Source organism: Ambystoma mexicanum, chromosome 8 (genome assembly GCF_040938575.1).
Source record: "Ambystoma mexicanum isolate Mex_15411 chromosome 8, UKY_AmexF1_1, whole genome shotgun sequence".
Lineage (NCBI taxonomy): Eukaryota > Metazoa > Chordata > Amphibia > Caudata > Ambystomatidae > Ambystoma > Ambystoma mexicanum.
This window is the reverse complement of record NC_090929.1, coordinates 725072400-725096630: the sequence shown is the minus strand read 5'-3', so window position 1 is coordinate 725096630 and position 24231 is coordinate 725072400. Positions and strand designations below refer to the sequence as shown.

General features: G+C 45.5%; 1 protein-coding gene across 2 annotated transcripts in view; it reads left to right on the top strand.

Annotated features, from left to right (window-relative positions):
• Nucleotides 1-24231, top strand: part of ECD (ecdysoneless cell cycle regulator) — a 1545240-nt gene that overhangs the window by 708481 nt on the left and 812528 nt on the right. For both annotated transcript variants that reach the window (XM_069610537.1, XM_069610538.1), the window contains exon 8: nt 10579-10704. In XM_069610537.1, coding sequence (XP_069466638.1) covers nt 10579-10704 — 126 coding nt within the window. The remainder of the gene's footprint in view (nt 1-10578; nt 10705-24231) is intronic.

The following is a 24231-nucleotide window of genomic DNA, read 5'->3' as shown; positions in this document are numbered from 1 at the left end:
TGCCTGGGGTGCCCTCCAACAGGACATACGAGACATGCCAGAAAGCTCCCCTCTAGAGCGGAACATAGTGACTGACCGAGTGGAACGAAAAGTCACCTCGACAATGTACAACGTGATAACTTCCTTTGCGACACCAGAACTAACCAGCCTGAAAACCAAATGGGAACGAGATGTTGGACCGCTTCAACCAGAAGATTGGGTGGAGGCCCTGATGTACCCACGCGAGGTAGCCATCTCCTCAAGACTCAGACTAGTCCAATTGAAATCCTCCACCGCACCTACTATCCGAGAGTGTCCCTCTTCCGCTGGGGCAGGTCGTCGTACGCGTGTTGCCTTGTCTGCATGCGGGAGGAGGGCACCTTCTTCCACATCATATGGGAATGCAGAAACATTCAGCAGCTCTGGCGGAGATTCTGCGATAAACTGTCTGGTGTCATAGGTAAGACGATACAAAGGTGCCCGAAACAACTGCTTCTAGGGATCTCCAGTGCAACTGACCTCTCCCGCTATGAGAAATTGCTCTGGTCGACTGCAACAGCGATACTTAGACGGAACATTGTGCAACTGTGGGGCTCCGAACGAACTCCTAGCTACGATCAATGGGTCACGGATGTGGACATTTGCGCTGCAACGGAACACCGGGTGTACAAGGCGAGAGGCTGCCCGCAAAAGGCGAACAAGATATGGAATCGGTGGGAGGAGGCCGACTAACTACCAGAAGCGTCGCTACAGAGATGGGGACGGGGTGAGGCCCTGTAACACATGGCAGATCGAGCCTGATCTGTAAGACTACATTATATGTTTTTCCGAATGCTGATTGACGGTCCGTTGGACTGGGGTCCCTAATATCGAGTTCTTAGAAGGTTTTTTTGGGTTTTGTTTGTCTCTCTCCCTCCCCCCTTTCCCCCCCCTCTCCCTGGACATGTTGATTTGAGTAATGTCCCACTTTCCCCCCCTGTAATGAAGAGAGATGTTTGTAATATGTGTGTTAATTTCTTTAAAAAACAATAAAAACATTTTGATAAAAAAACACAAAGTAGTCCAGGTAAAGTAGTCCCTATGCCACCACACCCAAAACACTATACCGCATAGCTTGGTTTCTAGGAGCCAAGCTATGTGGATGCCTCCATGTTTGCTGAAAGCCCCAAATGAAAAAAGTAGTCCCCTGTACACATGCCCTTCAAGGCGTATGAGCCTGGTGCCATAGGCGCCAGGACTGGCCCCAAGAGAGCCTTGAAAGTGGATGCCAGGCCTTCAAGGCCTTATTAGAGACCCGAGCCCTGATCCCACCTGGCCAATGGGCTTGCCAGTGGGGGTCTGGGATGAGGGTCGTGACATCGTCCTCTCGCTCTCAATGTCTTTTTTGAGAGCTTAGGCGATTAAGGACTTATCGAAATAGTTTCTGGACCACCCCGTAAACTGGGCAACACTCTGGATCTGGTTTTAGCAAATGCAGCTCTTGTGACCACATTTCCAGCAGAACCTGCATTCTGGTCAGACCACTAGCTAGTGCCATGTGTGCTTAAAAAGATCAAAATGCAGCAAAGTGCGCCTCCTTGAAAAAGATGGCAAAGGTGTTGGCGCTCGGTTGATCTTTTGGCTGTCCTCTCACTGGTTAAAGACAAATGTAGTAATGAAACCACCCTATCTGAGCTCTCTGTTTTTGCTTGAGGCAGCCGACAATGTGGCTCCTCTTAGGCTTATTCAACCACAGAGACTGCCCATGGAACCTTGGTTCTCTGAGACTCTCAAGGCGCATTGTCTTTCGCTGCGCCAGGCTGAACGAAAGTGGCGAATAGCGTATGACCCTAATCTTAGGCTTCTCTAAAAAAAACTGTGCAACCTCTTATGCTGCTGCTATTGTGGCAACTAAGAGGGCTTTTTATGCCCAGAAAATTGAATGTGCGCTTGGTCAGACTAAGACCCTCTTCTCGGCGGTGAGATCTCTCTCCACTGATGCTAAACTTGCGCCCTCTGTTAGCCCTGCACAAGGTCTCTGCGACTCACTGGCACAATACTTTACTACTAAAATTGAGACTATACGTGCGGCTGCGAGTTTAAACTTCTGACTGAAAAGGTGCAGCGAACAAACAATTACTCTTCAATGAAAATGACAGCATCGTTCTTCGCCTGCCAAGCCATTACAGAAGGGGAAAGACCAAAAGGGACAGTCCAGCCCGAACTGCTAGGTCACATCCCTTCTGCACGAGACCACAAGCATCCCCAAACATGTTTTGGCCTTGTTGGACCTCATCAGTGAGGAGTAGCTTGGGTCTCTAGGCCCAGCAGGCACGGGACCCAAGTCTGGGCATACCCGTCGCACTCGGGGTGACAAAGCAAAAACAAAGAGGTGATGGCTGGAAGGTTTAGAATTAATCTTAACCACTGGCATTGCTCTGGGCAACCCTCCAGACCATCGTTCTTCGCCTACCAAGCCATTACAGAAGGGGAAAGACCATATGCAAATCAGGCTTGGTCGCACCCCAAAAGGGGCAGTCCAGCCCGAACTGCTAGGTCACATCCCTTCTGCACGAGACCGCAAGCATCCCCAAACATGTTTCGGCCTTGTTGGGCCTCATCAGTGAGGAGTAGCTTGGGTCTCTAGGCCCAGCAGGCACGACATACCCGTCCCACTTGGGATGACGAAGCAAAAACAAAGAGGTGATGGCTAAAGGTGTGATGCAGGAACAGTTGAGAGCTAAAACACAACCCCTGATTACCCAGCTAAAGAGACAACATCGAAGGCTCCGTAATTTTTCTTTGATTCCATTTCGTAAATTCTATCTCGCAACAATAGTTCCAGTTTTAATGTATATCCTGGAATTTTCTTTGTTGGATACAGGCCCATTTCTAATGTCCCTTGAGGGAATTATTTGGAAACAAGGAGTGGGTCTTCCAATGGCAGTCCCAAATTGTGTCATTCGGCATGAATATGCATTAATCTCTGTGGCCACACAACTATTGTGGGAAAAAATGAGAATATTTGCTAATATGCTTGTTCCTCCAACTTCATCCATGCATAAGACGCCGTATTTCTGGTCCAAAGGAAGTAGTGTCCCTTCATTGAACCATTTTTGAACTTATATGATACAGACACTACATTTGCATGGCATAGACCAAGAGACTCTTATTGCAAATCCTTCTCTAGTTTGACTATGACGTGTGTGAGACAGTTGATAATTTGAGCACTTATTCACTTTACAGGGAATATAGCTGTTTCCCAAAGAAAAGACTGGCTTTCTCAAGATATATTTCAATTTTTCCATGCCAAAAAGCCTGTGATTCATAAATAGGATTTAAGTTAAATCTACTCCCCACCATAGAATGCATGGTTCAGAGAGCTTCACTACTGAGAGGTTGAACAGATTGGCATGTGTGTAAGAGCCTGGAATGTCCTGAAACCATTAAACATTGTGTACTCTCGTGTGAGTCCACAAGACCTTTTAAGAACAAGCGTTTCAGACATTTTACCAACTCTTATTCCATTGATGGAGATGATATACTATGGTCTGAGTTGATGGTGGGAAATAGTATAAACAACCTGTTGAATCTATATTGGTTGCTGTTAGAAGTCTTTGAAATGCTAGTAATCCATGTATGAACATGATATGATGTAATTTCCACCCCTATTAACTTTTTTTTACATTATTTTAAACTCCATTTATTGCTATGTGTCATTAATTCATTTCTATATATATTATATTTTGTATTGTGTTTTATTATTGTATCTTCTCTCTCTCTCTCTCTCTCTATATATATATATATTTCTGAGGCTTGTGGAATCTGCTTAGATCACATGCTGTGCATAGGCCGACATCTAGTGGAAGCTGCGGAGTATTACAGTTTGTTTTTCGAAACTCGAAAATGGGCGTCGACACAGGCGTGCCAGTAATACTATCCCTAGTGTGACGTCCACTGTACCCAAGATCCCTCACGCGTCTAGGATCCTCAGATTGTTTTTTTCCGCCATACTGGTCAGAAGCATCTTGCGGAGTCCCCTGGCCTTAGCCATACTTTTACTAATAATTGAAATTTAATATTCTTTATTGACATCCTTCCCCACCCCAACATCGACCCTCGACACTCACCGACGGCTGGAGAAGATATCGACCGTCGGCTGCTGCACGACGGATCTGGGCCTCGGAAGGCCGCTGGCCTCGGCCCGGGCCTAGTAGGCCGCTGGCATCGGCCCTGCAAGTAGGGAGAGTGGGGGGTGGTACATACTCTTCACTCTTGGTATATAGATACACTTATATAATTCCTACACTTATCAGCCCGCTGCCTCAAGGTGCGTATGGAGGGTACCCCTTTCCAATTCTGCCCCAAGTGCAATCGCAAATACCCTTGGGTCGACAGGCACGCTACGTGCAATCTCTGCTTGCCGAGGGACCACCCCGAAGCGAACTGCAGAGCTTGTAGTAGGTTTAAACCTAAGACACTCGAGGACCGTTCGACAAAGCGTTGGGCCCACCACGCCAGGCAGGCGGCCATGGCAGCGGAGGGCGCCTTCAGCGATGGCAGCGACGCCGTACTTTCGGACGGCGAGGGCATTACGGCGTCGAAGGACAGCCGAGCGCAGGTCCCCGACCTCGGAAGGTCGTCCGGCAGGGCGGCTATGGGGAAGACCCCCGGCGACGCAAGCGCTACACACCCTACACACACTAAGCACACTAAGTCCAACCGAACCTCGACGACGTCGACTTCTCGGTAAGAGGCACAAAAAGAACGGTCCGACTCGGTGTCCTCTGGGCGCTCTCGATCGAGATCGCCTCATGACGCAAGGCAATCATCCACTCTTGCCAAGAGTGCCTCGCTCCCTAGACTAATGGAAGTTCGATCGTCGGAGGACGAAGACGACTTCCACCCCCAGGCCGCGCTCCAAGAGACGGAGCCCGAAGTTAACACCAGCGAGGCCCCACGCTCGAAAGACACAGATACCTCTCCCGATCCTCGACGCCAGGCGTCGAAAGTCTCCGGGGCCTCCAAGGGACAGGGAAAAATTTTTTCCACGCACGGGGAGGGGGGGAAACAGCGGAAAGCACATTCTTCCACTCCTGTAAAAACATCCTTCCCCCCTAAGCAGACAAACAAATACAAGTCTACTGAGGAATCAACATCCAGCAAGGGTACCCTTCATAAGTCCCCTAAACTGCCTACTAAAGTCATCCCCTGTTCCAAAGAATGGTCCAGCGAAGACATAGACAGGGTCATGTCAAGGATGTCTTCCTTGGCTGATTTTTACGACAAAAATCCAGAGCATTTCCTCTCGTATGACCCTCAGGGAGCCACACCCTCAGGTTCCACTGATCCCATCCCCCTAAGTAAAAGGGCCCGGTTCGAAAGACCTGAACCCTTCGAGGTACAGCCTTACTCTACTCCATACTCTACTCCACACCCCAGGTACCAAGGAGAGCCTTTCCCTGAGGGGGACCAGGAGTTTGAAATTATGGAGGAACAAACCGGGACGGAATACTATGCGGATGATGAGGACCAGGAGGAGGGAGAAGATGAGCAGGAAATTTACAGAGTAGATTCCCCGGTAGAGAATGAAGCCCCAGTTACCGACTCGCCAGTCGATAACCAGCCCCTCCTTAATGAGGTTCTCGCTCGCGCGGCAGAACATTTTCACATCGACACCCACGGTGTACAGGAGGAAAGGGACTTCGCAGAAGAGTTGGTAGGAGAGAGGAGGCCGGTCGCTCAGACCATCCCTATCCTTAAATCCATCCAACGAAGAATAGATCCGTCCCTGGTGAACCCAAACCTCACCAGAGCAGTTAACCCCAGGGTCGAAAAACTTTTCCGGGCAGCCCAATCTGACCCTCTCTATATAAGAGGACATCTTAAACCAGACTCCCTAGTGGTTACCAACACTCGAAAGAGGGCTGGAACACCCCTATCTTCATCAGAAGCTCCTCCCGACAAGGAGAGCAAGAAACTTTACGGCTTTGGCAGAAAGGTAGCCTCAACGTCCGCCTACCAAGCAAGGATTGCTAACTCCACCACCCTGTTGGCCAGCTACAACTGCCATCAATGGGAAGAGGTCGCGGCACTCATAGCCTCTGCTCCGGAACCCTTAAAGGGCCAATTGGCTCGGATCTCGGCAGAGGGGAGAGCCGTGTCTGGTTGCATTTTGAAAGCAACTTTCGACGCCGCGGACAACGCAGGGAGATTGATAGCAGAGGGTACTGTTATCAAGAGACATGCGTGGTTACGGCAGTCGGGGTTCAAAACAGAAACTCAGGCTTCTTTAATAGATAAGCCGGTGGAACCTGATCTATTGTTTGGGAAAGCGGTCGAAGACGCACTGAAAAACGCCAAGGACGAATACGAAACACTTAAATCCCTTGGCCAACTAACCAACAAACCCCCTAACCAGAGGGGGAACAGTAATTTTCGTCGCCCACGCGGCCAAAATTCACAAAGAGGCAACTATGCCCAGGGACAGGGTACACAGTGGAACAACAGCCAACAGTCTACCCAAGGTTACGGCAGGGGTAACAAAAGAGGTCGTGGGAAAGGCAGAGGCAGCCCCAACAAGGGAGGTGGGACGCCTCCACCAAAGCAGTGACGCTCAGTTCAGGGTCCCTTCTCATGCAACCCCAGTAGGGGGACGCATTTCCAACTTCACCCAGGCTTGGGAAGGGATCACCTCCGACAGATGGGTGCTGTCAACAGTGTCCACAGGATATTGTATAGAATTACTGCAGCGTCCCCGGAACCATCCTCCACGACAAAAAGTACACTCCCTAGAACATCAGAAGATCCTTCTCGAGGAGATCGCCATTCTGCTAGAAAAGGACGCGATAGAACTCGTCCCAGGACACCAGGTAAACAAGGGTATCTATTCAACCTACTTCCTTGTTCCAAAGAAAGATTTGACAATGCGCCCAGTATTGGACCTACGGCCTGCCAACAAGTATGTCAAGCCCCAAAAATTCCGTATGACCACGCTACAAGAGGTAATCCCCCTCCTAAAAAAGGGGGATTACATGGCAACCTTGGATATGAAAGATGCTTATTTTCATATTTCCATGCTCCCGGCGCACAGAAAGTACTTGCGCTTCAAGGTGGACAGTCGCCACTACCAATTCAAGGTACTGCCCTTCGGGATAGCTTCAGCACCAAGGGTATTTACCAAGGTACTGGCGGTGGCAGCGGCACACCTACGCAGGGAGGCAATCCCAGTGTACCCTTATCTGGACGACTGGCTCATAACGGGGGAAACCCCAGGAATTTGCAGGACAAACATTCAAAGGACTATCGACCTTCTCCACGAATTAGGCTTCTCAATCAACGAGAAGAAGTCAAGCCTGATGCCAAGCACCTCAAAACAGTTCCTAGGAGCAATCCTAGATACTCAGGAAGGGTTGACCTTCCCTTCGGAAGAGAGAATTCGGAATATACTACTGCAAATTCCACATTATCAGTCCGGTCAACAAATAACGGTACGTAAAGCAATGCGGTTACTGGGCATGAAGGCGTCATGCATTTACCTGGTCCCCCACGCGCGTCTGCGCATGCGTCCCATGCAGGAATGGTTGGCGAAACAGTGGTCTCAGGCAAGTGGTCAGTGGGACGATCTAGTGGTCGTTTCGCCAACACTTGTACAGAGCCTACACTGGTGGACAAGAGAGAATCTCGCAAGGGGAAAACCCTTTTACGATCCCAAAGTACAGGCAGTGGTGACTACAGATGCATGCCTGACTGGGTGGGGAGCTCACCATCTCCACCACATAGCTCAGGGTCTCTGGTCTCACTCAGTAGCCAAGAACCACATCAACCTCCTAGAGCTTCTGGCAGTATTCCGAGCGCTTCGGGCGTTCGAGCCCCATCTACTAAACTTGTCGGTGCAGATCCGGACGGACAGCACGACAGCCATGTTCTATTTGAACAAGCAAGGAGGGACTCGTTCGCCAAATCTGTCCAAGCTTGCCCAGAAAATCTGGATATGGGCACTCAGACGGAACATCTTCCTGTCATCGCAACATGTTCCAGGGGAGCTCAATTCCCTAGCGGATGCTCTAAGCAGAGACTCCCTCCCAGAAGAACACGAATGGGTCCTTCACAGAGAGATCGTAGAAGATCTCTTCTCTCAGTGGGGTTTCCCCACTATAGACTTATTCGCCACAAGCGAAAACAAACAATGCCCAGGATTTGCATCCAGGTTCCCCCAGCCAGACTCCCAAGGGAACGCCCTGTGGATGAACTGGTCAGGGATGTTTGCGTACGCTTTTCCACCAACTCCTCTCATCAGGAAGGTGGTGTACAAGATGAACAAGGAATCGATGACGCTCATCCTAGTTGCTCCCATGTGGGCGAGACAACCATGGTTTCCACACCTACGCAGAATGGCGGTGTGCGAGCCCATCAAACTTCCAGCCTGGTACAACCTTCTGTCCCAGCAACAAGGTCAAACAGTGCACCAACAACCCAACTCAATGAACCTGGCAGCATGGCTCCTGAAGTCATAGAGTTTGGACATCTCAATCTACCACACAGGTGTATGGACATCCTAAAAGAATCCAGGAAACCAAACACAAGGCACTGTTACTTTGACAAGTGGAAAAGATTTGTTATTTGGTGCCAGAATAAACAAATCAACCCTGTTGATTGCACTCCTTCCAACGTCGTGACATACATGCTCCACCTGCTGGATGCAGGATTGGTTTTTAACTCTCTGAAAGTACACCTGGCAGCCCTCTCGGCTTACACCACATCCCATAACAAGGTGTCGTGGTGGAAGGTACCAGTAGTTAAAGCCTTCATGGAAGGAGTAAAGAGACTTCACCCTCCTATTTCAAACCCACCGCCAGGGTGGGACCTTAATGCGGTGCTAGCTAAGCTCATGGGCCCCCCCTTCGAACCCATGCATAAGAGTAGTCTCAAACACCTGACTTATAAAACGGCCTTCTTAGTAGCCATTACCTCTATAAGAAGGGTCAGTGAAATTCAGGCTCTGTCAGTGCAGGATCCTTTCTTTACTATTCACAAGGACAAACTGGTTTTGCGCACACACCCAAGGTTCTCACCTAAATTTATATCAAAGTTCCATGTAAACCAGTCCATCGAGCTTCCGGCTTTCTTCCAGGACCCGCAAAGCTTGGCTGAGGTGAAACTACACACCCTAGATGTGCGTAGGGCGGTCCTCTACTATGTAAATAAAACCAGACCGCTAAGGAAAACAGATCAACTGTTTGTCTCCGTAGCTACAGGCAGAGAGGGAGATCGCGTCTCTAAAGGCGCTATCTCGAAGTGGATTATCAACTGTATACAGCTGTGTTACTCTCTTTCTGAAAAGACTCTGCCTTTTACGCCAAGGGCCCACTCTACTAGAGGCATTGGGGCCACTCTGGCTTTCATTGCAAATGTTCCCCTCGACACCATTTGCAAAGCAGCTACTTGGAGCTCTATTCACACTTTTACTCAGCATTACTGCATTGACACTCATTCCAAGACAGATACACAAGTGGGACAAGCGGTTCTAAGACACCGGTTTGCTCATGACCCTTCTCACATCCCACCTCCTTCTTCGGGTACTGCTCGCTAATCTATGCACAGCATGTGATCTAAGCAGATTCCACAAGCCTCAGAAGGGATACATTACTCACCGTAATCGTATTTCTGATGCTTGTATCTGCTTAGATTCACATGCGACCCACCCTTCCTCCCCTCCGAGAGAAGGCGCATGATTGCTTGTAGTCTTACCTTTCTGTCTATCTGCTTGGATTATCTGTACTCCCGCTACTCCTCATGCCAGAAAAAATACAATCTGAGGATCCTAGACGCGTGAGGGATCTTGGGTACAGTGGACGTCACACTAGGGATAGTATTACTGGCACGCCTGTGTCGACGCCCATTTTCGAGTTTCGAAAAACAAACTGTAATACTCCGCAGCTTCCACTAGATGTCGGCCTATGCACAGCATGTGAATCTAAGCAGATACAAGCATCAGAAATACGATTACGGTGAGTAATGTGTCATATATATATATATATATATATATATATATATATATATATATATATATATATATACACACACACATACTACATGTTATTTTATATTTGTATGTATACGATTCATTATTATATATAGTGAAAAGGTTTGCATTGAATAAACCACCTCAGTAATAACAAAATAAAACAAAAATAAAAAAGGTTGGTACTGGCATTGCTTTAGGTAGTTGAGAAAATGTTTTGTGCAGTGTGAACGTTTTTAGCAAATATGTAGTTCTTACACTACTATGGTCTGTGGATAATGTTGATTTGCCTCATTGGGGTCATGGGGGATAAAAGGGGATATGGTGTGTTCCTGTTTTTCTCTACTGAAGTGGTGTCCAAAAGCCCAGAAGTAAAAGGGCAACATGATTGAAATAGATCTGATATCATTTCTGGAACATACTGATGAGTTGGAATGAGAAATACTGTACTACTGATATATAGGTGCAGTTGGTTCTGGAATGGAGATGTAGGTGTACCCTCAGAATTATTGCTATGCATTGTTAACATAAAAGCTTAGTCACTGTCTAATAAGCCTTGCAGTTCCATACTCATCAGTCTTCTTTGTCTGTTTCAGGCCCATGGCTTTGAAATGATGTGCTCCAAATGCAGCGCTCCCTCGTCCGTTCATAGGAGAGGTGCATCCGACAGTCCACAGTGGAGTGGTTTTCTAAGCAGCTTGCAGAAAAATGATTATTTTAAGGTAATGTGGTATTTTTCCTGAAAATTAAAGGTAGTAATGCATTTTTTGGATCCAACATAGATCCATTTAAAATGGTGTTACTGTAGATTTAAGCACAGACAAACAAAGGCTACCTGCTTAGAATCTTAACAGTAGTGGATCTCAGAGCGAATCAAATTCCAGTAAAATATAACTGGTGAAATCAGTGAAAGGCAGATGGAAGGCTCACACAAGAGTGGTTTCTGTTAGGGACATGAAACAGTATAATACATTTGTATGTATTCAAGCAAACTAGTTAAAAAAAGACGTTAGAAAAGTGGGCCCAGTCTCTCCTCATTCCATAATCACACCTTTAATGAAGGGCCCCTTGGTACTGCTGAGGATCCATAGACGCCCCAAAGCCCAAATATGATTCCACTTTCTCTTTATGTAATATTAGACAAGCATAGGAAATTGAGTGCTAACTGTTTCCCCCCCCTCGTAATTCAGTCCACCTTTCTTCAGGACTGTGGTCCTCAGCCCTTTTTCTCCCTCCTTAAAGCTGGCCTACCTTTCTGGTGTTAATCAGTCCTACAGTATCTCTGAGCCGACTTCCTGGCTGTAATGTCACTCAGTCTCTGGAATTTATAGTATCCTGCGGTTATTTCTTGGCTTCTGGGCTAGGACTGCAGTTTTACCTGGCACGGCTCCCTCTAGTTTCTTCGGTCGTCTTGATGGCGGTCAGGTGTCAGAGTTTTGTAGCAGTGTTCGACCCCAGAAGTTATCGCTCTTCCCCTACTGACCCCTTAATGGGCCAACTTTCCAACTATTTTGGGTTAGCCAGAGTTTATTCTACCTTTGTCTGATCCAGCCCACTAATGAGGTACTGAAGATGCTTTCTCACTCCATTCTTGCTCTTTCATCCACCTTACTTGGTCTTTCACCTCCTTTCCTCTCCTGTGTACGCTGCTTTGCTTCTTAGGCCCTGCCCTCCTTTCTTCACTCTTCCTCCTCTCCCCTTTTTCTTGGCTCTTTTTCCCTTTTGCTTCCTCACCTCTGTGCACTGCTTGTCCTTTCTCCACCTCTTTGTTTCCCTGCCATGCTTCCCTGCCTGCCATGCTTTGCCTCCATCTCTAGTCTTGTCCTTCACCACTCCTCTTTCTCTACCACCTTCTCCGTTCTTACCTCTTTCCTTTGCATCTCCTCCTCTCCCCTCTTTCTACTCTCTAGCTGCTCCAGTATGCTTTCTTCTCTGCGCCTCTCTTGTTTCCTGCACTTACCAAGAAAGTACTATACAATTTCATCTGTTTAACAAGACAATAAAGAACTTCACTTATTCCCTTTGCTGGGGGCATGTCAGATGGTTTTAGAAGAGAAATCCTATAGTGCAGAATTCACAATTTCAGACCATGCACCGGCAAATGTAACCACCCCTTTTCCTCAGTGTCCAATGTGAAATTAAATAGTGATATGTAACAACATAGAAAATGTATATACAACCCCAAAAAGTGCCTATAAAACAAGGACACAAGAGAGATGATAATTTTGAGAAATGGGTACCAGATGGGGATTAGCTAGAAGGACAATGAAATGAGAGGGAAGGCGGAAAAGTAGAGGTTTCTTCCTGGAATAGTAGAGTATTTCATTCCATTCTACACAAAGGGGGATTTGAAATGTTAGGAAAATGCAAAATATTCGCTTTGCAGGAAACATGGATAAGTGAAGATCTATTAGTAGATGGTTTTAGTGTCATGTATAAATGTGCGACACAGGGCGGGAAAAGGGAGACCGCTGGGAGGACTCTGCAAGGAGCAAAAGAGAATATAATAATTTGGGTAGTTCACCATTTGTCAAGAGTGCCATTTTGGGTAATCTTGGCCTAGCAGAAGAATTATTGTTAATGAATGTCTATTCACGACCGGGGGGATCAGATATACCAGCAATAGTTAGTTATTGGTAATACAATTGACGGCTGGATGCAAGAGACCCCAAGGGCAGAGGTGATGATTGTTGGTGACTTGAATGCTTACTGTGATATGGCCAAAGTAGAAATAGATAAATGGAATGCATTGGAGGGGGACTTTGACCCTATGACACCAGCAGGGAATATAATAGGAGGAAGACAATATAGGACACCAAAACAGGTGGTGGATGGTATTTCCTGGAAAACATTCTTTCAAAATTATGGTATTGAATACTTGGAGCCGGACGGGAGTAAACAAAGAGAAACCACCTGGTCTAAAGGGAAGGTAAGCTACCGTTTGGATTATATGTTTGTGAGCAGAGGGTTTAGGAAATATATAACCTGCTTCGAACTTATAGATACTCTTTTTTTTATTATTTTTTATTTGTTTTGGTTTTAAAAAGAACATTTTTCACAGTTGAACTCAATGAAGTAAAAGAAAGCTTAAAACTGCAGTGGGCAGACAGAAGGAAGAAGAATACACAAAACAACAAAAAGGAATACAAGAAGATACTCTTTTGAGTGATCACAAAGCACTGAAATGCAAATTATCTAGTAAGCCATATATAGGTTGGCAAGAGGGAATGACCGGAATATGCAAAGCTCCCTAGATGGAAATAGGTTAATGTGGCTGCAACGAAATCTAGAGAAATTTGATATGTTTAATATAATGCACCTTGATGGTCAGGAGATCACTTTAAATGGTCTTAAAGTAATAAGTAATGTGTTGAGTATGATACAGAAAAATAACAGAACTTGGAAAGTGACACAAAGGGCAGGAAAAAACATGATAATGTCTTTGATAGTCGGATTAATAATCGAAAAAATGACCTGGAAGAAAAGATAAGGAAACTCAAGAAGAAAGTGTATATGGACGAAAGAATGAACAATCAGGAAATAACGTCACTTAAGACCAAATATAAACATTGGTTAAAATCATATAAACAGAACATTAACAATGCAAATTGGCGCATTATATTTGTACTTTGTAAGACTCATGATTCAAAAAGGTTTTGGCATTTGTGTCGGCAATATCTCTTAGAGGAGAGAGGTTCCGATATAAATGGTGTTGGTCAAGAAATGTGGATAGAATATATTTCTCGTCTATTCTTTATTAAAAATAGCAATAAAATCACTTATGAACAGAATTGGAAGAGAAATGGGCCAACTTTTCCACATGACCAACAAGATATACTACAAGTAATCAAGAAAATGAAATCTTCACAAGCACCCGGGCCGGATGGGATTGCTAATATAGTAATCAAACGCAATCCCGATAAATGGGCTTTGTTATTCCATCTTTTGTCTTCCATTTGGAAAAGTGGTGAAATCCCAGATAGTTGGCGAAAAGCCATTTTTGTCCCGATACATAAAAAACGGGACAGAATGTCCCCGGACAATTACCGTATCTTGGCCATGGCAGATAGTAGCTGCAAAATCTTTTGCTCACTGTTATTAAGAACCATTAATAGGTGGAACAAGGAGAATCCGCTACTGTCTATGCAACAAACTGGTTTTAGGCAAGATAATAGTACCCTGGATCATCTGGTTACACTAAATTATATCATATCTGACACTATGGATAAAAAAGGAACCAACCTGTATGTGTGTTTTATTGATTACACCAAGGCTTTTGATAGTGTGGATAGGAAAAAAGTATGGGATAAATTAGCCAGATTTCTGATATGCCCAGTGATATTACATTACTTAAAAAAGATGTATAGAGAAACTACGGTAGTAATTTGTTTGGAAAAAGGGACCAAATATTCTCCACCCATTAGAACCAATATGGGATTAAAACAAGGTTGCGTAACGCCCCCAGTGCTTTATAATATTTACGTTGCCGACATGTGGGAAAGATTTGTGAACTTAAATAATTTCCACCCCAAAAATAGGAAAAATATTTATTAGTTGGTTAATGTACGTGGACGACACTGTTTTATTAGACAAGATACCAGTGGGATTGCAACAGATGTTGAACGCGATACAATTATACTCAACAGAAAATAATTTAAGCATTAATATCGGCAAAATTAAGATTATTGTGTTTGGGGGAACGAAAAGTAGGCGACTAAAACCCCCATGCATATGGAAAATTGATTCTAAAATAATTGAGGTGGTTGATAGTTACCCATACTTAGGAATGTCCATCATAAACAAACCTCCTTGTGATTTTACTTTGATATGGTAAAAATGAAGGTGACTAAAATATTGAATCTTTTTCGTAGATATATGAATAGGAAAGGGAGATACTCGGTTGAAGGACTCTAAGAAATCTATAACAGCTGTATTATACCTGGGGCTCTATATGCTTTGGAATCCGTGGGAGAAAGAAGTCTGGGAAGTCTTGGAAAGATGGAAGGGAAAATGTGGAAACTGCACTATGTTTGCCTAGAGCAACGCCAATTGAAGCGATTAGATGCGAATTAGGAATCACCTCGTCGGAAACACTAAGAAAAAGAAATTGTAGTAAACTGTATGTTAAAATGGTGGTCGCGAATTGCTAAGAGAAAACCCTGATGAGCTTAATAGGGGATGTAATAAGTAAGAAAGAAAAGGGAATTAGATTTATGCAAGGTTTGAAGAACACTACTTTAAGGTTCCTAAACGCTATTAATGTGAAGCTCCCTATGGCAGCAAGCGAAATCTGGCTTATGTATTAAGATCTTTTAAAGAAAGCCGTCAGGGGGCGGGTGCTGTTGCACGCAATCAAGATGGCTGCCTGATTGGAGAGCTCAGATCCCACGAACATCCTATACTGCAATTAATCCTTTTTGGAGCCATAGCTGAAGGAAACACCCATCTCCTCTGGTGCCTCAATACACGCGGCACATTTTGTGCAAATTTGACTGAGAAATGCGACAGTGCTGAGGAGTTCGCAACACATCTAGAACTGACGGGCTGACCCGCTGACAGCAGGCTGCTGCGGAGATCTGGAAAGTATTTGCGCCACACCGCGGCTGCCAAAACAGCATCGGGCTGCGCAGGGGAGGAGCGCTGACTCCTGCGTGAGGGCTCTGCAGTGATGGCTTGGGGCAGCATTTGGAGGCGGCTCGCGTGTGCTGGCACTGGAATCCTGAGCCGAGTGGAGGATTGGCTGAAATACCCGCCCGCTCCCTGACCTGCTGCAGGAAGGGCGAACCATCTCCTGCGCAGGGCCTCAGCTGGCTCCAGCTGACGGTCCGTCGCCGGCCGGGCCCATGGGTTAGAGCCACAGGGACCTGCGGAAGGAGCAAATGGTACACGGCCCCTCAGACGGGACAGAGGAGAACAGAGTGTAGTGCATGGCAAACTACGGCTGTACCGAGAAGCGGGACACGGCCCGCCTGTGCTGAATAGGTACATTCCCAACACCACGAGGAAGAAAAATACTATAAACACTTGCCAACACTCCTGAGCTCTACAATACGTGGAAGGATACAATCCACCCGTGCAGTGGCCTGTTAACTGTATTTAACTCGGAATCCTTGGATGTGGAAATCTGATGGTGACGGCCCAATAATACCTGCCACTACGAGAGCGCTATGACCTCATACGCATTGGTCTATCTTTCAGTTTCGGCCCGGACCGGTGGACAGACAGATCTCGCAGACAACGAGTGCAATCCTGCTCCATAATATCCCCAATTGCGGCAACTCTAACACCCCCAGCCAGAAATAAACAGGACTTGCCTTAGAAGACCCCTGCTGGGCCCGGCTGACTCTCGACACTGATTGAGTCCACGGGAGAGTGCTGCAGCGACCCCCTTCTGACGGACAGAAGGTAAGCCAGACAAGCTAAAGCGAGAAGCAAGGCACGGCCCGTTTGCACCAAAGAGCTACGCGCCCGGCATCACAAGGGGAAAGGCACTATAAGCATAGACTAGGACCCACACGCTATCATACGTGGGAAGACACAAGCTTTCCGTGCGAGGGTCAGTGAGCTGTGATCATTGGGGAGATCTGTATGTCGGATACAGGAGACGAGGTGAAGGCCCAGCAACACCAACCACTGCGCGAGCACTATAATCTCACACGCATGAGCCCGCACTTAGCCCCACTCCAGGTCAACATATAGGTGGAGCACGCTGGCAGCTGGAACAATCCTGAATCTCAATGCCACTAACAGCCACACATCCAAGGCCTGCAGCCCAATATAAATAGACCTGGCCTTAAAGAACCACACGTCGTCTGACAATTCATTAATAAGTGCTGGGGCTGCGCTCACTGCGGGACAGTTAAGACACCACAGGACACCCCAGCGGGTGACGCATTCAAAGACCCTGTGTGTACACTGTCAGCTATAGCAGGCTAAAGGATCACAGAACAAATTACCATACCATATGGACCACCACTAAACAAAGCCCTGTCCCCAAAAAAAGAACACCATCCTCTTCAACCCACAGCAGGGACCTGATATACACTATTAGGAGGAACCTTGGGGGATACGGCCCAGCTACGGAACACCCAAAGATCTTGGCAACAACAAAGCCGACTGACCAAAGGACCTGCTACACTGGAACCCAACAGGTCGAAACATACAGACAAGGAAACAGGTCTGTATGGACTACACTAGGCCAATATAAGCGACCAGTCCAATCCAATCCAAGTCGCAGGAGCACGTTACCCATCCCAGATCTACGCCAGCGATACATGGGCCGCCACGAGAAGAAAAACACAGGCGGGAAGAAAACCGGCCCAATGGACTCCTTTGCTGGCTCCCAACCTCATGGGATGCCTGCTACCACGTCAATGGGAGACGGCAGTCCAGCCAAGATACCGCCCGATGCCAGAGAAGATCGCCTAATGACTATGGTCAGAATGGCTTCCTAGCAGGGAATGTCAAGCTGGACAATATTGTTGCAACAATTAGCTCTCTTAAGACTAGAGTAGACAAGGAAAGCTCTCGCATAACAGACGACGAGAACAGGATCAGCACAAACGAAGATGCAATGATCCAACATAGTCGGGACATAGCACAATTGAAAGGAGAACTGCGCAATACTGAAGTAAAATGCGAGGACCTTGAATCGAGATCTAGAAGGAACAATGTCCGTATTGTCGGCATCTCAGAATTCTTCTGTAAGGGCCCGATGGAGCGACAGGTAGAAGGCCTGCTGAAAACTCTTCTATGCATACAATCCTTCTCTGACCACTTCCTCGTTGAAAGGGCACACCGCATCCTGGCACCACCACCCAAACCTGGGGCACCGCCGCGCAGATCATTGTTCGGCTTCTCAACTGCAGAGACACGATTCGGAGGCTTTCCAGAGAAAAAGGTACCCTACAGTACGAGGAAAATAAAGTGCACATATATCCAGATTTCTCGACCTGCATCCAAACACAACGGAGATCCTACGAACAGGCCAAAAGACTACTAAGACTTTGCCATATCCCATACGCCCTCATCTTCCCGGCGAAGTTACGTATCCAACATGGAGGCAGATCGCATTTCTTTGAGAATCCTTGGAAGCCATATCCTATATAGAGGCATCCATTCCCATGCCTCCCAAAGATCAAGCACGGGATCAGAACAGGCCACTGTAACCGGGCGATGACAGAATAGTCCCAGCTGACAAACAGGTTTACAGCGATATCCTTACACGGGCTGTGAAGCCCACCCTAGTCGAGATCAACGGCTCCAACTAATAACTATGGTGACAGCCGGGATCAGGTGCCTCTACTGACAAAGGACATGCAACTGCATCGAGTGACCCTCAGGAAAGTTCCACAGGTTATGGGGGAGGGGACACATCATCGGGTTGGGGTTGATGGTGCGGGAGGAGGTGGAGAGGGGGCACACAGTTTTGCCACAAATGGTAACAGTTTAAAATCAGAGAGTCTGGTTTCATCAAGCACAGTTGCAAAGGCTAGCGGCATTCACAAATCAACACACAAAATAGCACCAAAAGAAGACTATGGCACAGGGTGACAGGGGCATAACTATCAAACTCCTCTCATGGAACATCCGGGGCCTAAATAACCCAATTAAGGCCAGGAAAACTGCACCATACATCACCAGACATAATCCCCAGATCATTCTACTACAAGAGACACATGCACTTGGACATGTTTGCACCAACTTCCTGCCAAAATGGGGTCCACTCAGATATTACACCGAGTATTCGTCCCAATCCAGGCGGGTTCTCACTCTTATACATCCGAAAATGGACTTTCGTCTCTGCGATACCAAAATTGATGAGCAAGGGAGATATGTTTTGGTCTGGGGAGAGGTGGCGGGACGGGGGATGGTTGTAGTTAATACATATGGCCCAAACATAGAGGACCCTGAATTCTACAACACCATACATAATATGTTAACTGATGCTGAAGAAACGGCAGTGATTTTGGGGGGGGGATTTCAATACGATCCTTGACACGGCCCTTGATAGGTCCACAACCTCCAATATACCCCCAACTAAGACTACATTAGCTAAACGGCAGATAATGCAACAAGGGTCCATGGTTGACATTTGGCGAGAACTACATCCCCAGGAAAAGCGTTTCACTTTCTATTCATCAGTGCATGACTCAGAGTCCCGAATAGATTACTGGCTTATTAGCTCAATACCCGCAAACATGGTCCTGAACTGCGAGATGTACCCCCATACTCTCTCGGATCACTCCCCAATATCAATCACTCTAAATATCTGCGATACTACGCCGCGGGCCAGACACTGGAGAATGCCCCCCACTCTGCTCAGAGACCCACACGTGTGTGAATCATTACACATTGAAATAGAGGAATTATTTCAAATGAACAAGGGTGCGGTAGACCGCTATGCCACGGTATGGGAAACATTTAAAGTATGGGTGCAAGGTGCAATTATGGCCAAGACTACTGGATTACTGAAATCTGTTAGGCGAGAACTGGACACTATGGAGGGCAAACTCAAACTATTTGAGTTTGAGTACACCACCACACATAGCAAAGAAACCCCTTCAGACATCCACACGACACTGGCAGAATTTAATAAACTTGCTGAGAGGGAAGTTCAGTATATGGCTGCCCCGGCCCGGGCTCGTAGATACGGGGAAAGCAGTAAGGCTGGGAAGTTCCTAGCCCAGATGCTTAAGGCCGAGAGCTGCCATCCCCCCATTGCGGCTGTTCAGACGGCTAATGGGAACATGGTAAATAGCGAACAGGAAATCAATGACATGTTTGCCGCTTTCTACAAGTCACTATACTCCAATCAGGACACCAAATCAAGGCAAGAAATAACAGAGTAACTACATACACTCGATCTCCCAACTCTCACCCCAGAAACACAAATGCTATTAGACACCCCCATATCGCTTGAGGAAAAAACAGAGGCGATTAAGGCATTAACCCCAGGTTCTGACGGTCTGGGAGCCGAAATATATAGAGAATTTCACTAAATGTTAGCCCCAGCCTTGTTGAAAGTTTGGGAAGAGGCAATGGAACGGGGCATACTGCCGGACACTATGCGAGAGGCAGTAATAACGGTCCTCCATAAAACCCCGGTGACCCCCTCAAAACATGGGTTCAAATAGACCCCTTTCACTTATTAATACAGATGCGAAGATCTTCGCAAAAATTCTGGCGACCAGACTACTACCCTACATGTCCATAATGGTACATCCTGACCAAGCCGGCTTCATACCGACTAGGTCCACGGCCCTTAATCTGCGAAGACTCTTCGGAGTGATGGCACAAATAAATCCAAAGGCGGACGCGGTTGTAACATCCCTAGATGCCGAGAAGGCTTTCGACTCAGTTTCCTGGGGCTATCTATTCTTGGTTCTTGAAAGATTCGGGCTGGGTCGATATTTTGTAAACTGCGTCTGGTTACTGTACATGTGTCCGGGTGCAAAAGTACTCTCCAATCAAACTATGTCTCCATTGTTCCAACTAGGTAGAGGCACCAGGCAGGACTGCCCCTTCTACCCTATTCTATTTGCGCTCACAATAGAACCTATGGCTGAATACATGCGTCAAAACCATGCACACAGGGGTCTCATAATGACCGGGAAGCCACAAATGATCTCCCTATACGCAGATGACACTCTACTATATGTCCGGAACCCCGAGGAACACTTAGCACCAATCATGGCTGAGATCGAGAGATTCTCTGAGTACTCGGGGTATAAAATCAACATATCTAAGTCGGAACTATTCCCGCTCACTCCCAACACTAGAGACATGTCTGACACACAAGGATTTAAATGGTCCCGTATACATATCCGCTATTTGGGGATTATGATATCGAGAGATAAAAGTACACTGTATGCAAATAACCATGGAAAACTATTACAATCTCTCGCCGTCAAATTACAACTCTGGAACAAACTCCCCTTGTCTCTTTACGGTCGAATATCGCTACTTAAAATGGTGGTACTCCCCAAATTATTATATCTTTTCTGTAACATACTGATATGGCCGGGCAGAACATTCTTTACCAAACTAAACACGTTGACCACTACATTTGCATGGGAGGGGAAGACGGCCAGGCTGAAATGGTCCAAAATGACGGAACCTTTAGAAAAGGGTGGGATCATGGCACCAGACTTTGAACTCTATTATTTAGCATCGCAGGCACACTTTGCGAGACACTGGTTCGACCTGGAGGATACAGCAGCACATATCCCCCTGGAAAGATATGCAGCATCCCCCTCAGACTTACGAGCAGTAATGTTCAACCCCAAACGAAAAGACACATGTGAATATGACCTTGTGAGCACTACCACACGAGCATGGTTTATGATATACAGGAGAATCGACCTCACAACCCCATACGATCCAGAGATACCACTATGGAACTTTCCGGGTATAACGCCCACATTTGATAAAGCATTAGAGGGTGCGTGGGATCCAAAGAAACAATTCAGAATGCGGGATATGTTGCCGGAAGGAAAGTTCTGTGAACTGGAGGATTTTATCAGAGCGGTGGGTGGAGGTTATCTCAAACAATTCCAATTTCATAGGATGAAAGCCGCCTTCACCGCTAAATGGCCCTCAGTCCCAGCAGAACCACCCGCACATAAATGCATTGCGCCCATGACGTGACCAGGTGGACACAGGAAAGGTTTTTCCACATTATACAATGTGCGTTCCCTAATGTTGTTTCAATTGATGTGTTGTGCCGACTGCCGGGCAGTTTATTCTCGATCTAACTGTCTCTGAACAAAAATAAAAACTTTTAAAAAAAAGAAAAAAGGAAGCCGTCATTTGGGATGCTAGTGATAGCTTGACGACCCTAAATAAAAAACAAAGGTATAAGATGTATTCACTGCAAGGGCAACAACCCTCTGTCCCTCGCAATTACCTATTGAAGGTTAGAAATAAAGAATTTGTGATATTTATTATTATGCTGCGACTTAATATACTACCTTGCCATGATTCTATCGATGCATGGTCAGGCATACCAAAAGAGGAAAGATGGTACACGCATTGTCGCAGGGAGGTTGAAACCTCGAGACACCTATTAACGGAGTGTCAAGAGCTGCATAAGTACTATTACAAAGGTCATAATTATCTTGTATGTGACATAAATATGATTGGAACTGACCAATTTTGGTCACATATATATATGGCAGATCAGTTGGTGTATATTGGAGCAGCATTTTATATCTGGAAGAGGTTTGTGGATAAACCACTCAATGTGTCACAAGGTTTGGATGAATAATGATGATTCTAATGTAAAGTGGTTAAATGAAATGTAACCATTTGGTTAATTGGAATTTGTCCTTTATAGTTATATAGTTTTAATGAAGAAATGAGGATTTGTAATATGTTTTAATAGAAAATGATTTATGAGATACTTGATCTGATGATTAATGAGTAATGATTAATAGAGTTGAAGAAATATTGTAATTGTTATGAATTTGTTTTTAGTGTACAAGGTTTTAATTAACCAATTTGCACTTTAAATCAATAAAATAAAAGAAATAAATGAAATTAATTAGGAACATATAAACTTATTAATGAGGGGCAGTCAGTGTAATACGGGCAGACATCTGAGGCCTAATATCGTTCCCATCTGAACCTCCTCGCAACATAAATAACACATGCCATGATATCGTCCAGTGCACTGTTGAGATTCTCAACCTGCTCCATGGCTGTTAACAATTAAGGCATGATCTGATAAATTAATCCTGCACCCTAGTACATATCGTGTGTGCATTAACTAGAGCACAACTAGTCTCACATTTTTGTTTTTCTTTGTGGAATATATTGATCACGTGCAACAACCAAAGTTAAAATGCATATCATTGTGAGTGCAATAATGGTTCAGAAGATAGCTCAGTTTGTTAAGTACTTATTTCAGAGACCTCTTTTCATATGCCTGATCACAGTGCTACATTTGAGCAAGGCAGAATCAGCTTTTCCTCTCTGTGGTTGTGAAATCTTTGGTGATAGGAACGCCTACTCTGGTAAAACATACCTGCACCAGAAAGTGCTGGTTATAAAAAACAAACCTTATGCAGGTTTGGAACGCTGTCCCCTCAAACAAGAGCTTTAAAAACTGGGTAGCCACACACTTTGTAGAGCATAAATAATTATTTAGAAGAGGTTGGTAGGCAGCCAAATATGAGACTTAGGAATCAAAGTGTTTGAGGCCTATATCCTGGCTTTGCCCATGGAAATAATGTGATCCTGGACAAATCATCTTCACTCATTCCATAGCACTGTACTGTCTTCTGTGAATAGGTTAGCCCGCTCATATTCTGGTGCTATTGATTAGCCGATTACCTGCTATTTCTTTTGCTGTTGGCCATTTGAGTGTAAGGGGTCCTAGACAGGAGACAGCTGATGAAATGTTACAGGCCTCTGATGAGCTTACTTTCAGCTCTGCTTATTTGACACAAAAAGGTTGCTTTTTTGTAAAATTTCAAATGTATAATGTTCTTCACATCAGAAATGTGCAATTGTTTGTCAAAAAATTATTTTACTCAGTTGAACTTATCACAAGTTTATTTTGTTGTGTGTAATTAAAGTTTTGAAATACAATCGTAAAATTCAGATGAGATTTTCGATGCACACCACCCTTATAATTCTGGTACTCTAATTAGTTCCCTTGATGATAGAGAAAATAAAACTACAGTAAAGTCACTCTTCTTTTACATAACACGTTTCCGTAAGGATTTTTTTGTAAAGCCTCTTGTTTGGTTATCATGGGATTTCTGTATTTTTCAAGTCAAGTCTACAAAACTATATTTTAGTTATGAAAGTCAAACATTCGCAAAACGTTGCACCTTGCTTTACGAAATTAATTGAAAACAATGTGGTCCATTGCTGATAGTGCCTAACCTGTCAAAATTGCCTCTCCTTAAATAGTTAAAAATTGTTAACCCTAAGAGTGAGTGAGTTATTATGGTGCGCTCTTCAAAAAAGCCTCAGTTTAGCAGAGTAGTGTTTCTCCTTGTTGATAATAGTGACCATTGATGCACTGCACAAAGTAATTTGTTCCTTTAACTACTCAGGGCATAATAGCTCGAAAATCTTGCTCCTCTTCTAATATGTATTTCAGTGTATGTTCGAATATGGGCATTTTCCTGTTTACATCATTTCTTATCCCCTATCTATCCTATCAATGGCATGGTATGTGTACCTCGCTTGTTGCTTCCTATCGGTCTCATGAACCGTCTTTGAGGACTTGTGCATTC